This window comes from Aethalodelphis obliquidens, unplaced genomic scaffold, assembly GCF_003676395.1.
Source record: "Aethalodelphis obliquidens isolate GAN/ISIS:26980383/991018 unplaced genomic scaffold, ASM367639v1 scaffold85, whole genome shotgun sequence".
Classification (NCBI taxonomy): Eukaryota; Metazoa; Chordata; class Mammalia; order Artiodactyla; family Delphinidae; genus Aethalodelphis; species Aethalodelphis obliquidens.
In genome coordinates this window covers 6,304,466-6,322,573 of record NW_020838029.1, presented here as the reverse complement: position 1 = coordinate 6,322,573, position 18,108 = coordinate 6,304,466, and the positions used below count along the sequence as shown (strand labels likewise).

Here is an 18,108-nt window from a genome sequence, read left to right as displayed (position 1 = left end):
AACGAATCAATGTACAAAGGATTAATCTCCAAAATATATAAACAGCTCATGCAGCTTGATATTAAAAAAAACAAACAACCCAATCCAAAAATGGGCCGAAGACCTAAATAGACATTTCTCCAAGACATACAGATGCCCAAGAAGCACATGAAAAGTTGCTCAACATCACTAATTATTAGAGAAATGCAAATCAAACCTGCAATGAGGTATCACCTCACACCAGTTAGAATGGGCTTCATTAGAAAATCTACAAACAACAAATGCTGAAGAGGGTGTGGAGAAAAGGGAACCCTCTTGCACTGTTGGTGGGAATGTAAACTGATACAGCCACTATGGAGAACAGTATGGAGGTTCCTTACAAAACTAAAAATAGAAATACCATATGATCCAGCAATCCCACTACTGGGCATATACTCAGAGAAAACCACAATTCAAAAAGACACATGCACCCCACTGTTCATTGCAGCACTATTTACAATAGCCAGTTCATGAAGCAACCTAAATGCCCATCCTCAGACGAATGGATAAGGAAGATATGGTACATATATACAATGGAATATTACTCAGCCATAAAAAGGAACGAAATTGGGTCATTTTTTGAGACGTGGATGGATCTAGAGACTGTCATACAGAGTGAAGTAAGTCAGAAAGAGGAGAACAAATACCGTATATTAACGCATATATGTGGAACCTAGAATAATGGTACAGATGAACTGGTTTGCAGGGCAGAAATTGAGACACAGATGTAGAGAACAAACGTATGGACACCAAGGGGGGAAAGCCGTGGGGGCTTGGGGGTGGTGGTGTGATGAATTGGGAGATTGGGATTGACATGTATACTCTGATGAGTATAAAATTGATGAGTAATGAGAACCTGCTGTATAAAAAGAAAAAGAAAAAAGGTAACATTCTTTTCTCCCAGTTAATGTTTTCTCTTTTTTGTTGATTTTCATGGCATGGGATAGCACTACTTTTCCAATTTTGTCTGAAGAGCCATGTGTTGGAAACAACAGATGTGAACTTTTTTCTATTAATATAAAAATCATTGTCTTTCAGTAGGGTAGTATATTCTACTTATAGCTATTTTAGTGTGTTTTTCTTTTCAGTCTCTTCACGTTTTTCTTTACTAAAATGTCATGTTTACTTTCTTGTATATTCATTCCTCCATATTCATGCATTAAATCATTCAAAATATTTATTAAGCAAAAAAAAAAAGAAAAGATGCTCAACATCACTAAATATTGGAAAAAGTTCAAATCAAAACTGCAACAGGGTATCAACTCACAGCAGTCAGAATGGCCATCATTAAAAAGTCTACAAATAATAAATACAGGAGAGGCTATGGAGAAAATGGAATCCTCCTACACTGTTGGTGGGAATGTACATTGGTGCAGCCACTGTGGAATACAGTATGGGGGTTCCTTAAAAAACTAAGAGTTACCATATCATCCACCAATCGTACTCCCAGGCATATATCTGGAGAAAATTCTAATTTTAAAAGATACATGCACCCCAGTATTCATAGCAGCACTATTTACAATAGCCAAGAAATGGAAGCAACCCAAATGTTCAACAACAGATGAATGGATAAAGAAGATATGGGGTGTGTGTGTGTGTGTGTGTGTGTGTGTGTGTATATGTGTGTGTGTGATATATTTGCATACATATACACACTCAGTGGAATATTACTCAGCTATAAGAAAAAATGAAATAATGCCATTTGCAGCAACATGGATGGACCTAGAGATTATCATATTAAGTGAAGTAAGTCAGATAGAGAAAGACAAATGTTATCACTTATATGTAGAATCTAAAAAATTGATACAAATGAACTTATTTACAAAACAGAGATAGACTCACAGACCTAGAAAACAAACTTATGGTTACCAAAGTGGATAGCGGAGGATGGGGGGAGATAAATTAGGAGCTTGGGATTAACAAATACACACTACTAGGTATGAAATAGATAAACAAGGACCTGCTATATAGCACAGGGAACTATACAGTAAGTCCCCTACATACAAACCTCCAAGTTGCAAACTTTCAAAGATGCAAATGTGGATTTGCATGTCCAATCATGTAAGGCGTGAGTGAAATTGCAGCTTGCCCTCCGTCTCCTACTGCTGATGATCCTTCAGCTCTGCCGTCTCCCACCTCCTCTCCCTCCTCCAGTCGGTAACTCTTCTTGCCTGTTCACTCGATGCCAATCCCTGTATGCCAGCTGTTGTACTGTACTGCTGTACTTTTCAAGGTACCGTACTGTAAGATTAAAAATGTTTTCTTTATTTTGTTTGTTTTTTATATATTATTTTGTGTGAAAAGTATTATAAACCTATAATAGTACAGTACTATGTAGCTGATTGTGTTAGTTGAGTACCTAGGTTAACTTTGTTGGACTTAGGAACACACTCTCGGAATGGAACTCATTCGTATGTAGGAGACTTACTGTATTCAATATCTTGTAATAACTTATAATGTAAAAGAATCTGAATCACTTTGCTGTACATCTGAAACTAACACAACATTGTAAATTAACTACACTTCAATTTTTAAAAATGGTTACAAAAAAAAGGAACCCCAAAGAGAGTGACTGTTGACTTCTCACCAGAAACAGTGGGGACCAGAAGGCAGTGGCATATTCAGAATGTTAGGAAAAAAGTAACAGCTAACCAGGAATCCTATAATCAGCAAAATTATCTCACAAAAATGAAGATATTAACAAATAAAGAAAAACTGAGAATTTCTTGCTAGCTGACCTGCCTGCAAGAAATATTAAAGGAAGTTCTTTAGGTTGATAGCAAGTGAAACAAAAAGCATTGGTAATTAGGTAATTATACAACAGTATAAATGCATACTTCTTTTCCTTTCTTCTCTTGTATTATTTAAAAAGCAAATGTATAAAACATACAATTGTTTGTTGGGCTTTTATCTTATAAAATGTAATATAAAAATAACAGCACAAAGAAGGAAGGTGGGAGCCAGTTTGGGAATAAGGAATGACACTAGAGAATAACTCTGAGCCATGGGGAGAAACGAAAAGAACCAGAAATGGTAAATAAGAAAGTTAATATAGGGGCTTCCCTGGTGGCGCAGTGGTTGAGAGTCTGCCTGCCGATGCAGGGGACACAGGTTCATGCCCTGGTCCGGGAGGATCCCACATGCCGCAGAGCGGCTGGGCCCGTGAGCCATGGCTGCTGGGCCTGCGCGTCCGGAGCCTGTGCTCCGCAACAGGAGAGGCCACAACGGTGAGAGGCCCACGTACTGCAAAAAAAAAAAAAAAAAGAAAGAAAGTTAATATAACAAATTATAAATATATACTTTCATTCTTTACTTCTCTTAGCTTCTTTGAAACACATAAAATTATATGAAGTAATTAAAACTTTTATTGTTGCATTGTCTATTTCAAAACTTACCACAGGGCTTCCCTGGTGGTGTGGTGGTTGGGAGTCTGCCTGCCGATGCAGGGGACAGGGTTCGTGCCCCAGTCCGGGAGGATCCCACATGCTGCGGAGCGGCTGGGCCCGTGAGCCATGGCTGCTGGGCCTGCGCGTCTGGAGCCTGCGCTCCGCAACAGGGGAGGCCGCGGCAGTGAGAGGCCCGTGTACCGCCAAAAAAAAACTTACCACAAAGCTATAGTAATCAAGACAGTGTGGTACTGACATAAGGATAGACATAGAGATCAGTGAAATAGAATTAAGAGTCCGGAAACAAACCCTCACCTTTATGGTCAGTTGATTTTTGACCAGATTGTGAAGACTATTCAATGTGAAAATGTAGTCTTTCTAACAGTGGTTCTGGGACAAGTGTGTAGCCACATGGAAAAGAATGAAGTTTGGACCCCTATCTCGAAATGGATCAAAGACCTAAATGAAAGAGCTAAAATTATAAAACTATAATTATACATAAGCTAAAATAATAAGACTTTTAGAAGTATAGGCTTAAATCTTTGTAACCTTGGGTTAGACAGTGTTTTCTTAGATATGACACCAAGAGCACAAGCAATAAAATAAAAAATCAGTTAATTAGATATCAGCAAAATTAAAACTTTTCTGTGAAGGACCAACAAAGAAGTGAAAAGATAACCCACAGAATGGCAGTAAATGTTGGAAATCATATATTTGTTAAAGAACTTGTACTTAGAATCTATAAAGAGCTCTTACAACTTGATAATATAAAGACAACTAATTTTTTTTAATGGGCAAAGATCTGAGTAGACAGTTCTCCAAAGAAAATATTCAAATGACCAGTAAGCATATGGAAAGATTCTTGACATCATTAGTCATCAGAGATAGGCAAATCGAAACACAGTGATCTACCACTTGGCACCCACTAAGATGACTGTAGTCAAAAAGACAGATAATAACAAGTATTGACAAGGATGTGGAGAAATTGGTGCCCTCATACACCATGTTACTGTACAGTGGTACAGCTGCTTTGGAAAACAGTCTGGCTAAGTTCCTTAGAAAGTTAAACGTGAAGTTACCATATGACCCAGCAATTTCACTTCTAGGTATATACCCATAAGAAATGAAAACAAATGCCAAACAAAGACTTGTACACAGATGTTCATAGCAGCCCAAAGTGGGAGCAACCCAGATGTCTATCAACTGATGAATGGATAAACAAAACGTGGTATTTCCATACAGTGGAATATTAATTGGCCATAACAAAGAATGAAGTATTGACACATGCTACAACATGGATGGACCTTGAAAACATTATGCTAAGTGAAAGATTCCGGTCATAAAGGACTACATACTGTGTGACTCTGGACATTTATCTGAAATGTCCAGAATAGGCCAATCTATAAAAGACAGAGATGGGGGTTATTTGGGGAGATGGGGAGTGACTGCAAATGGGCATGGGGGTTTCCTTTTAGGGGGATGAAAATATTCTACAATTGACTGTGGTGACAGTGGCAGAACTCTGTGAATGTACTAAAAGCCATTGAATTGTACACTTTTTTTTTTTTAGCAACTTTCATGGTTTGGATGCTTTTTTTTTTTCAAATTTATTTATTTATTTATATTTATTTTTGGCTGTGTTGGGTCTTTGTTTCTGTGCAAGGGCTTTCTCTAGTTGTGGCAAGCAGGGGCCGCTCTTCATCGCGGTGCACGGGCCTCTCACTATCGCAGCCTCTCCTGTTGCAGAGCACAGGCTCCAGACGTGCAGGCTCAGTAGTTGTGGCTCACGGGCATAGTTGCTCCGCGGCATGTGGGATCCTCCCTTACCAGGGCTCAAACCTGCATCCCCTGCATTGGCAGGCAGACTCTCAACCACTGCGCCACCAGGGAAGCCCTGTACACTTTTAAGTAGGTAAATTGTATGGTATGTGAATTATATCTCAGTAAAGCTGATGTACACAATATTCACTTCAGTAACCCTGAAGAGAGCCTAAAAAGACAGCATTTGTGTTCCAAAACACGTACAGTTTTGTTAGACTGTTATATGACTGCCATGTTTATTAAGATGTTGAAGGCAGAGAAAACTGGCTTCAAATATGAGCCCCAGAAAATCATAAGCGCAAACATCTCTACTTGCTGGCATTGATTTGTATGTTACCACAGGCAAGCCTATGTTGCACTGGGGTGAGTAGCTGCACGGTTGCATTTCTTCGTTGAAGATGAGTGATTCTCCTGAGCAGTGCTGGACATGAGAGTAGCTAACGCAAATGAAAATAAAACTCCTCCAGTTCCCTAACTCATTGAATGGCACCATCATTCCTCCAGTTGCCCAAGCCAAACATCTCGGAGTCATCCTCAATTCCTCCCTCACTCCCATTTCTAATCTATCACTAAGTCCTGTCAATTCTGCCTCCTAAATATCGTATATTCATTTACTTTTCCCCATCTTCCACCATCACCAACCTAGTTCAGGTTATCATCTCTTACCTCAGCTACTGCAGGAACCTTTTAGCTGGTCTTCTTGCATCTCTTGCTTTCTTCATTTCTCCATCCAGCAACCAGAGTGATCTTTTAAATTTTAGAATATATGTGACCTTGCTTAATCTTCTTCAGTAGTTTCTCATTGCTCTTAAAAACCAAAATCCTAAACATGGCCTACAAGGTCCTGCGTACCTGTCTGTCCTCATCTTGAGCCACTCTTTCCGTCACTCTCTGTACTGCTAGCCACACAGTACTCCACTAATTACCACCTCCTAGACAAATTTGATGGCCTCTTTCTTTACCCTGGCCTTCATTATTGACCACTGCCTCCTTATTGAAATTGTCTTTTCTTTTGTCCTTTATGTTCTCATCACTCTTCTGTTTTATCTTTTCCCTCTTGCCACCCAACTATGAACATTTCCAATATTCTCTACTCTTTCCTTCTCCATATTCTATACTCTGTCCTTTAAGTGGATTGATATTTTTCAACTATTACCTGAGTTCCAGTCCATATCTGCAACAGCCCACATGATATCGCCAAAGTTACCTCAATCTCAACATGATTAAAATAGAAGTTAACATTATTTTGATCCTTTATCCCCAGAAACATTTCCTTCCAATTTCTTCTTTCAGTGGTATCAGCATTCTCTCAGCCATTCAAACTATGTACTTCAGAGCCATTTTTAATTGACCTATCTTCCATTCCCCATATCAAATCAGTTACCAAGTTCTACTGATTCTTCCTTTAGAGTGTTTCTTACATCTTTCCATTTCCATTGTCACTATTTCTGACCCTCATCCACTTCATTCTTCATCTCTTAACAAGTCCATTTAAACAGTTCTCGCTGTATGTGTTTTCTCACACTCACGTCTGTTCTAAACACCACTGGCATTTCAATCTTATTAAAACTCCAGTTTCATCATATAACTTTCCTTCTCAAAAAGTTTCAGTAACTTCTCATTGCCAGCAGAATAAGTCCCAAAATCTGTGGCCTGTTATGCAAAACCCTTAACACTCCAGCCCGATGTTTCACAAATTACATTCCACAAGATGTTAGTAAATGATCTACATACTCTGGATTAAACAAAGTTACATGGTTTCTTCACTGTAAAAGTTCCTAAAACTTTTAATGAACTAATGTGCATTAAAACTCTCCAAGAGGTTGTATATAGAATGCAGCATTTCCAAAATGTATTTGACTAAAGAACCCTATTTTTATACACCATCTGTTAACATTTTTCATGACACTAATGTTCTAAGGAAAAGCATCTAGGAAGTGCTTAGGTAGCCCCATCCTACATTTCCAGTCCTGTTTCCCATTAATTTCCCTATATCAGTTGTCTGCTTGGGCCAAATGACTGTTAGTTCCCCTGAGACGTGCTTAGTCTCAAGCACAATCTGAGTCTTTATTGATTCTGTTCTGCCCACATGGAATGCCCTTCTCTTTCTCTATATATATTTTTTAAGTTGAGATACAATTCATATATAAAATTCACAATTTTAAGGTATACAATTCAGTGGTTTTTAGTATATTCACAAAATTCTGCAACTATCACCAGTATCCAAATCCAGAACATTTTCATCACCCCAAAAAGAAACCCCATAACCATTAGCAGTCACTCCCCATTCCCCTCTCCCCCAGCCCCTGGCAACTACCAATCTGCTGTCTCTCTGGAATTGCCTGTTCTGGACATTTCATATAACCTCTCTATAGCTAGATATCCTGCTCATCTACTCTAAGATCATGTCTATTTGTTCAGTCATTTGTTAAGTCATTCAGTTAAAATCACAACACGGTCATGTGTCAGGCTGTGAATACGCAAAGGTAGATGACATTCTGCCTTTAAGGAACTCCCAGCCTAGTGAAGGAGACAGACAATAGGTGCCGTGAACAAAGTGCCATAGGAACAAAGTGGTACAGATAACAAATTGTGGAGAGTCAGGCAAAGCCTGAATGAGGAGGTAGCATTTTAATAACTGGATATTAATTCATTTGTTCATTCATTCATTCAGCAAATATCTGTTGGACCCTTATTATGTGTCAGGCACAGTGTTGGACTCTGAGGATACAAAAATGAAGAAGAAAAATTCCCTGTACTCAAGGAGCTCAGCCTGGAGGAGATATATATATACACAGTTTCAAAACAATGTGATATAAGTTGTATTAGAGGAATGTAAAGCTTGCTGTGGCAACAGAGAGAAAGGAATAACTAACTCTGTTTGTTAATTTGAAGAAAAGGTAGAAGTTTACCAAGTGGATAAAGATTGGGTGGGGGACTGGCATTTCAAGCAGAGAGACTAGACCTCTGACTGTGCCAGCCCAGTGCTCATTTGTTTGACTGAGCTGGAGCACCTAATGCCTGTGTCACTCTGACTAGCCCTTAATCACATTCCTGGTGTGGTCCTCTTTATACGTGGATGCCTTGTCTCCCAGAGGCATTATGTATCATTTAGGATGAGAGCTTTGTCTTGTCACTCTTAGCACCCTCATTCTCATAGTGTTTTATGCATAGTAATTTTTTATAGATCCACATGGGTGAAAGGACAGCTGAGACAATGTCATTGACACTCTCAACAACCTGCTGCCCAGGTCTTCTGTCACATATCCCCCTTCAAGGGCCTGAGACCTCTTGTGTAGATGAAGGACTTTAACATGGAATGAGCACACAAGTGCTCCCTCTGTGGTCCATCTCCTATACAAGAACGACAAAAGTAGGTCCTTAGACTAATCCTTTTTGCTATTGCAAAATCTTGTGATCAGCCATGTTAAAAGACAAAGGGACCATCTTAGAAATGTGCCCTGTGTTCATAGCAAGGTAGATACTGTCAACACTAAAGATCATTTTTAAATTGTAATCAGTTGACTTGAAGTACAATAAAACAGATTACACTCCATAATCAGTTTTTGCCTTCAAAGTGGAATCTGAGGTTTCCCGGAGAAGGAATTCTGCCTCAAGATTCTAACAGAAATTCTGCCTGAGTTTCCAGCCTGCTGGCCTGCCCTACAAATTTCAGACTCAAGATCACAACATCAAGTCTTACCTGATTTTACAGCCTGCTGGCCTACCCTACAGATTTCAAACTTGCCAGCCCCTACATTGTGTGAGCCAGTTCCTTAAAATAAATCTCTCTATACATATGCAAAAAATAAAGATTAATATAATTTCTATTCCAAACACAGACTGATTCAGGTCAAGGAAATTAAGAGATTCAATAAAACTGCTGATTCACAACCTTCTCTGAAAATTAGAGATAGGTACTGGGGAGATAATCGACTGAGGACAGCAACAAGGGAAGCCCCAAACAGGATACAGGTTTTTCTCCTGCTTCAGAAAGACAGAACTCAGTGCAAGAGGGCTTCATTGCTTTTTTAGTGTATATGTCACTTCATGAGGTCTTGCTATGGAGCATCCTACAGCTGACAGACCTTCAAGGTGGTCTCCTCCTACTCTCCAGGAGCACAGGATTGCTCGTGGGGGCCGCGGGCTCCTTCCTCAGTGTCAGCAGAGCACCCATTGTTTAATAATACTGGGATGCAGCCCTCATAGAGTCAGGGCTACAGTGATTGTGACAGTAATAACTGTAAACCCACTGTTCTTGGATTTCAGGAAGGCTACCCAGAAATGGAGATTCTCTGGCTGATGATCAAGTCCTGGAATATTGGAATATTTATGTACAGCAGCAACAAGTATACGTCTAGTGAAAAGTGGTGTGGCCTGGCACTGCGTTTCCTTGACCACCTTGGCTCCCTTAAGAGAAGCTATGAAACTCAGGTGAGGAGGGAGAGGGCTACGGGTGGATGGCATGACTCAGGGACGGACAGGTTCTACATAGCTCTCGTTAAGGACACAACCCTACCTTCCTTGGCTAGGAAAGGATCTTGACCATTGTTCCTCTCAGTGGTTCCACAAAAGTGCAAGAGTTATGGGACTATAAACAGTAATTTTTTATAGTGAAAACCAGGAAGAATGGTGAACAAGGCAAACTTAGGAATAGAAAATGGAATCTAATTAAGAAGAATGCCAAGAGTGGGCTCTGGAAAGATGCATCCCTGTCAATGCCAGTGCACGTAGGGAAGGACCAGCCTCTGTGCAAACAATGAGTGTTTAAAAAGACATTTTCTGCAGGAACTTTTTTTTTTTGCGGTACGCGGGCTTCTCACTGCTGTGGCCTCTCCCGTTGCGGAGCACAGGCTCCGGACACGCAGGCTCAGCGGCCATGGCTCACGGGCCCAGCCGCTCCGCGGCATGTGGGATCTTCCCGGACGGGGCACGAACCCGCATCCCCTGCATCGGCAGGCGGACTCTCAACCACTGCACCACCAGGGAAGCCCAGGAACTATTCTGAGTAGCAGACTTCTGGGCCCTTAGCTAACGAGGAGAGGCTTGATAGAGAAAAAGGTTTTGTATCACATAAGAGCAAAGGATTTTTTATGTTTTAAGTACTTCCTCCCTTCTTCTGCCTATCTCTGGTGAACAGACCTAGTGTCATGGGATCCCTTTTCCCCAGGTGAGTACTGTATGTTCTTCCCAGAGTGGTGCCTCAGGTCTCTCATGCCATCACCATGGATCCGGGAAGATTTCCCACATTTCCTTTCCTCTCAAGAAATCTATTTGCTGTTCTCTTTCCCAGATTCATGTTCTGTACAGTGAGCTTCTGGAAACATTAAATAATAAAAAAGGGCCCATGAAGAGTTAATGAAGAGTGGGAACTGCTGGAACAGAGCAAGCTGCCAGTGACTTGAAGATGTGTGTTCCTGAGATGTTGAATGTTTAAATTCTTACCAAACTTACTCTTGAGTTTTTGTTTCTGTTTTCTCCTGCCCTATTTTCATGTTGTTAAATGACATGTTCTAAAATAAAAGCATTTTGACTTTTAGTGCTGTGACCAGCTAATTTCTGGGGGACAAATGATTTTTTCCAAAGTGCTAAGGAGCTAAGGAACATTTTATATATATATATATATACACACACACACACACACACACACACACAGAAATAGCCCATGTGAGAGCAAGCTGATTCATGCCCCATGTGACCAAAAGGGGATGTTCATCCCAGTCCCACACAGGTTGCATTTTATTAGAGAAGTGCTGAAATTCGCAATACCTGAAGATAACAGAGAACCATAGACTCTTCATCGGAAGGACCTTAGTGGTCTTTGGGCCCAGCATCGATCAGATTTCATGAAATCGATGACATCCTTGAGACTTGGTTGTGCAGTCTGTATCAGAACATAGCCTGTGACAAACTCCCGAGACAACGCAATCTGCCTTTTTTTTGCTAATTGGTAAAATACCCTTCCTCATACTGAACAGAAATGTGTCTCCCTGTAACAAGTTTGTTTCCTCTTTCCCCCATCCTGCTGACTTTCTTGTCTTCCGGTTAAACATCCTCAGACCCCCTCAGCTGTTCCTCATATGATGTAGTCACCTCACCTTTCCCAGAGCCAAGGCCCATGTTCCAGTGAGATCTGACCCACACAGAGTTCAGCAGCCTCATTCTGGCTAGACTTGCATTAGTGTACCGTAAGATGACACTGGCTTCTTTTTCCCTGTTGATTTGTATTAACATTTTTTAACTTTTGATTTTGAAATAGTTTCATACTTACAGAAAAGGTGCAAATTGCCACATACCCTTTACCCAGATTCCCCATTTGTTAACATTTTACCACATTGCCTTATCATTCTCTCTTTGTGTATTTCTTTCTGAACCATTTGAGATTAATTTACAGACTTCTTGCTCCATTACCCCTTAATGCCGCATTGTGTATTTCCTAAAAGCAAGGATACTATTCTCCTAAGTCAGGGGTCCCCAATCCCCGGGCTGCAGACCTCAACTGGTCCGCGGCCTGTTAGGAGCCGGGCTGCACAACAGTAGGTGAGCAGTGGGCGAGCAAGCGAAGCTTCATCTGCCGTTCCCCATTGCTCACATTCCCTGCCCACCGCCCCCCACCGCCATCCGTGGAAAAATTGTCTTCCATGAAACCGGTCCCTGGTGCCAAAAAGGTCGGGGACCACTGTCCTAAACGACCACAGTACAACCATCAAAATTAGAAAATAACGATACAAGTCTACCATCTAATCCACAGGCTCCATTCCAATTTCATTGATTGTCCTAATAAAGTCTTTCATAAGTTCAGGATCATAAGTTGCATTTAGATGTCATGTCTCTTTCGTCCCCTGCAAATGGAAACAGTTTCTCAGTCTTTCCTGATCTTTCATGACCTTGACATTTTTTAAGAGTACCGGCCAGTTAACTTTGTAACATGAACCTCAACTTCTGTGTTTCTGGTGTTTCCTAATGATTAATTTACGCATTTTTGGTAGGCACACCACAGAAGAGATGTGTTCTTCTCAGTGCATCATACCAACAGACAGACAATGTCAGTTTGTCCCACTGATGGTTCAAGTTAAGACGGTGTCTACTATATTAGTAATTCATAAGTAATTAGGAAGTATTTTGTGGAAGACACCTTGAGACCAAATATCCTGTTCCTCATTGAACTCCCACTCACTAGTTTTAGCATCCATTGATGACTCTTGCTGGAATCCCTTTTTACTGTGATGGTTGCTAAATGTTGATTTTTAAATTTCCATCATTCTGTCTTCATTTATTAGTTGGCGTTTGTTAGGGAGAGCATTTTCTTCTCCCCTACTTATTCATATTTTAAAAATATGTTTTAGTACAGACTAATGGATCTTATTCAGTGAGTTATAATCCACTATTTTGCTGCTCAAAGCTGGCTCCTATGTCCTTTTGACATGTCCCCATCATTCTTTGAACACTTCCTTACTTTGTGACATAGTAAGATGTTCCAGGCTCATCTTGTACTTTCCCTGCTCCTGCACTGGAATCAGTTATTTCTCCAAGGAGCCCTCATTCCTTTTAATGGAGAATGGTAGTATCCAAGATTTGGGTGCTAGGTGTACTCATTATTACTGGGGTGCCATTGTTTCTAGAGCCTCTCAGTGGACAGAGTTAGGAAATGTGTGGATGTGTATATATCTATATGTGCATATATGTATACATAAAGCCGAGTTCATACTGATACCTCCATTTTCAATCCAACACCAGAGGGTTCATTCTAGCCTTCCTCCCTTTCCATATTTGCAACTATCTCTTCCAACATTGAGAAATCTGGCTCCTATTAACCTCAAATATTCACTTATTTGCTCAATCATCTCCCTGCTTGAGAATAATCTCCCAGTCATGCCTCAGTCCTGACCCCACCATCCTGACCATGAGGGCCACCCCTTCAGCCGAGAAGCCCTGGCAAACACTGGCCAAGTCATCAGCCGAGCTTCCAGCCCAGGGAGTGAGCAAGCTGAGTCCCTCGCTGAGCCCCCACCAAGGGGAAGGCCAAGGAACCACATTCCATTCAAGCAGGCATTTCATATTGTTGACTCATGGGACTTACTGTTTACTCTCCCCTGCTTTCACCTTGGTGTTTTTCCTATTTAGTTTTGAGAAGTCAGCTCAAGGGTCAGTTCCTCAGAGAAACCTTCCTCCACAAGGTCAGGTTCTCTTGTCATGTGCTCTCTTAGTGCTCTGTTTTATTCTTCATAGTTTATAAACATATATTTCCCTGTGGACTGATTTGATTAACATCTGTCTCCCTCAATAGTCTTTAAGCTGCAGAAGGGCAGACAGTATGTTTCCTCACCACTGTATATCCCAGTGTCTAGCACAGTGCCTGGCACTTTCAACAAATATTGGTTAAAAGAATGAATGAAAACTTCGAAGTCTTCTTTTCATACATCCTGCTATTAACTGATGTCTCAGCTTTTACTTCCAGTCTGTTTAAGTGCATTTATCACTATTAAATTGCTCTTGCCAGTTCTTTTTGGATACAGTGTCTATCTTTATTACAGTGTTATCCCACTCAGACCCACATTATCTGCATATTTGATCAGTGCGCCATCTAATGTCTTTATCCAAATAGGTGATAAGACGTACTGAATAGGGGAGGGCTGAGACAAAGCTTGGTGACAGGCCTTGCAGTCCTACCCACAACTTCATGCATTCATGCAACAAACAAACACTTTCTGAGCACTTTCTACTATGTACTGGGCACGGTTATAGGTACTGGGGATAAAGTCATGAGCAAACTAGAGGATGAAGTCTCTCCTTTGAGGAGCTTACATCCGAGTGGGTGTGTCAGATAATAAATTAGTATATAAATGAACTTTGTTCTTTTAACTAGCAGACTTTGGGATGATCATTCACCCATTCCATAATTGTACTGTCTACATTTCCCCAACTTTTTCACAAGGAACAAGTCACACATGAATGATTTTGTCAATGCCTTGCTAGGATCCTGATACACTGTGTCTACAATGTTCCCCTGCTTTACCCACTTACATATACTCACCTCATTTCAGAAAAGAAAATGAGCTTAGTCTATCTTGTGCTATTAGGTAGAGGGTTTTATAAATCCTTTGTGATCACTAGTTCCCTTCCAGGTCTCATGCAAACCATCCTTTCCCATAACGTATAGAAATTTGCCTGGGATTAAGAGGAAATCTACCTGTCTAAAGCTTGTGAAACCTATCATCCTCCCTTTAAAAAGGAGCATATGTCCTTCTCTCTAGGCTTCCAGCATCTTTCTTATTCCCCATGGTTACAAACACCAGTGCAGTGATCTCATCAACAGGTTCTCTCAACATCGTGAAATACAATTTGGGCCAGGAGACTCAAAATCATTTAAAGCACCCTGAGGCTTTCTTACAATTTTCGTATTTACTGTGATCATCAGGTCCCTCTTACCAATGTCTGCTTGACCCTTTCCAGTCTAATGGACAGAGTTTGTATGGCAGAGAAGACCAGAGCAAAGGAGGAATTAAAGAGGTCCTCTGTATCTTTGTTGTCTGGCAACATTACACCATTTCATTTTTCATTTTATACCCTGTGGTACTATTGGAATTATTTTTACATGTGCTTATATAACATTTATAATTTTAAAAACTAATTATTTTTAAAAATTTATATTTTATTTTTATTTTTGGCTGCGTTGGGTCTTTGTTGCTGTGCACGGGCTTTCTCTAGTTGCGGCGAGCGGGGCCTACTCTTCGTTGCGGTGCACGGACTTATTGAGGCGACTTCTGTTGCGGAGCATGGGCTCTAGGCACACGACTTCAGTAGTTGCAGCACGCGGGCTTCAGTAGTTGTGGCTTGTGGGCTCTGGAGCGCAGGCTCAGTAGTTGTGGCACACGGACTTAGTTGCTCCATGGCATGTGGGATCTTCCTGGACCAGGGCTCGAACCCATGTCCCCTGTATTGGCAGGTGGATTCTTAACCACTGTGCCACCAGGGAAGTCCTTAAAAACTAATTCTAATTAAAACAAAACATACTATCTGCCCCAACTTGCAGACTTTTTAAGGCCTCCTTGATCTGCTTCTTGGCATAAACAAAACTGAAAACAGCCTCTTTTTCTTTTCTTTTTTTTTTTTTTTCAGCCTCTTTTTCTTACTCTTAGAATTAGCTCATTTGGGGTCAGGCCTCCCCGATATGATTCTGACAGCTCCGTGTTACTACTTTATATTCATCTGTGGTCAGATGCCCTCTCTCCACCTTTTTAATGTCTCATCATCAAAGAACTCCCTCACTTACATCATTTTCTTTCCATACTGTTACTTCTTCATTAAAATACTTCACAATTATATGGTCAGAATTTAGTTTCTAAGAGCTTTTCAACCCTTTTGGGAGGGTGGTTAAGTAGAAAGTGCAAGAAAACTAACAGTTGATGCACCCCTACTAAGAGCTGAGCCCTTCATGTGTGCCATCCCCTCTAACTGTCGTCACAACCCCAGGAAGGAGGTGGTGTCATTCTATTGTTGCCATTCCTTCCTTCCTTCTTTCCTTTCTTCCTCCCTCCCTTCCCTGTCATTCCTGTGGGAAACTGAGGCTCAGAGAGTTTACGTCACTTAGTCAAGGTCACACAGCAGGTAAATGGCAGAGCCATGATTTAAAGCTAGATCTATGGGACCCCTGCTCTTTCTTTGCCCTCATGATACCTTTCTTTTCTCTGAAACATCTGAAGTCTGCCCTCTTAAATTCTAGAGCAAAATACCTTACTATGTCCAGCCTTATGCTCTCACAAGCCCTGAGCTAATACGGTTGCTCTTTAAGTTTCCACTTCGCCAATCAGTTCTTTGTTATTGGTCAGAATTAGGTCATGGAGAACAAACAGTTCTCTTGTGGATTTCTTTACTTTCTAAGGGGCAATATTGTCAGCAAAACAAGTAAAAAATTTTGAAATGTTTTTCTTTTAAGCAAATGAAGCAAGAGAAGCCCTGGACAAAGTCCCTCATTGCTGCTAGATCTTGTCCAATGCCATTTTTGTGATCTGCATCAGGAATACATCATCCATTTCTCCCATTTTGTAAAGTGCTGTGTGACGTACTTACACTATATTACTCCTGGTCCTTTCTCCTTTCAACTTCACCAAAACTCTGTAGAGGACTCTGTCCTCACGTTTGTGGATATCTATGCGCACAGCACAATACCACCTCCCATTCTCAAGGGCACCTTTCTTCTTTACAATGTGCTCCTCCTGATACCAAATTCCAGTTGTAAGTTTCATTCCTCCAAGGCTTAATGATATCTCTTAGGTGATATTTACTTCCTTGAGTTAAAACTTCAAGTTTCCCTCATAATCTTAGGTTGAACCATATGAAGTTGCCATTTTTGTAGGTCAAAACCATGGAATATTGGCAATTTCATGTGGTTCAACCCAATGCACGTGCTGTGTATTGATACAGAAAACAGCTTAAGCCGTAAGTTCTATTTATGACTCTTCCCAGATGTATTCTCCTATGACTGAACAGGCACCTCTCCCAGTGCTGTTCTTGTTGTCATATCTGATATCATCCATAGTCATTGATTTTATAATATCATCAGGTCATTTTTCTCCTTTCCCCTCCATTTTCAATTTACAGTTCTCTGTATCAGATCAGCAAGGCTCTGGGTAAACACATTTTTCCCAGTTATCATAGAGAACTCTGTCCCTAGCCAAGAGCCCAGCAATCCAGTATTTTAAACAATGGTTCAGACAAAGCAAATCCTATTCTACAGTTCCATCTCTACAGGCAACTATTTCACCACCCATCTATTCTTTTCTAAAGTACCGGTTTTCTTTTGCAAGAAAAAAACCCCCCAAAACACCACCTGGTCCGTCACATCCTTGGATTTTCTGGGCACAACTTCATAGTCCTTGGAGACGGTTTCTATGTCTCCTTTGGTGGGGCCACTCATCCCTACAGGAGATCCACCTGTTAGATCAAGAGGTGGAGGAAGGTGGAAATGGGCAGCATTTGTTTGATTTGATAGCTTTCCCATGGCTCTCTGCTAAACTGCAATGAAAATACATGATCAAAGAAAATATTCGTATTATGTCTGCATACTTATGGCCCCCTCCACATTGTCAATCATGAAGCCACCAACTATTCATTCACTCATTCATTCATTCATTCATCTGTCCATCCAGCCAATGAGTAATTGTGGTTTAGACCCAGATCCTACCCTCAGTGAGCTTATAGGAAAGGAACTGGGTAGGCTTACATTTATTATATTACAGTGATTATAATATTAAAGACAGAACGTGAATGCTATAAAAGTAGGGGAAACGTGCTGAGATTTCAAAGGAGGGGATCAGGAAATGCTTTGTGGAGAAGGTTGAACTGGACTTAAAAGATGTATAGTATTTGAACATAAAGGGACAAGGGGAAGGGTATTCTAGGCAAAAAAACAAACCAAACCAAACAAACAAAAAAACAGCATGGCAAAGGCATGTAGTCTTTCCATACAAGGAACGATGAATGTTTATTTGCAGCATAGAGTACTTGAAGGTGAGTATTGGGGGAAAGCTTTAAAAGGTGGGTTGGAACCAGGTTATGGAGCATCTCCAATACCTGGCTAAGGTGTTTGAACTTTATTCTGTAAGCCATGGAAGGAAATTGAGCTGGGGAGTGGTGTGGTCAGAGACAGACTCTGGGAACATTAATCAGGGCAACAGTGGGTGCAGTGGATTGGAGAAGGGAGAGTCTAGAGGTAGACTAATTTGGAGGTCATTGTAACTTCTCTATTTCACCCTTTTATAAAGCCCCATACTTTTTGTGAACAGCACTTATCACTTTGTAAATATCTATTTGCGTGATTGTCTGATGCCTGTCTCCTCCACAGTAAGCTCTATAAGGGCAGAGACTTATCTGCTTTGCTCAC

At 40.8% G+C, this 18,108-nt stretch overlaps 1 protein-coding gene across 1 annotated transcript in view; it reads left to right on the top strand.

Annotated features, from left to right (window-relative positions):
- The window catches only part of TEX11 (testis expressed 11), a 345,168-nt gene extending 334,462 nt beyond the window's left edge, over positions 1-10,706 (top strand). The window contains exons 29-30 of the mRNA XM_027093589.1: positions 9,495-9,659; positions 10,519-10,706. Of these exons, the coding sequence (XP_026949390.1) occupies positions 9,495-9,659; positions 10,519-10,584 (231 nt within the window). The 3' untranslated portion in view covers positions 10,585-10,706. The remainder of the gene's footprint in view (positions 1-9,494; positions 9,660-10,518) is intronic.
- Positions 10,707-18,108: the final 7,402 nt, after the last annotated feature.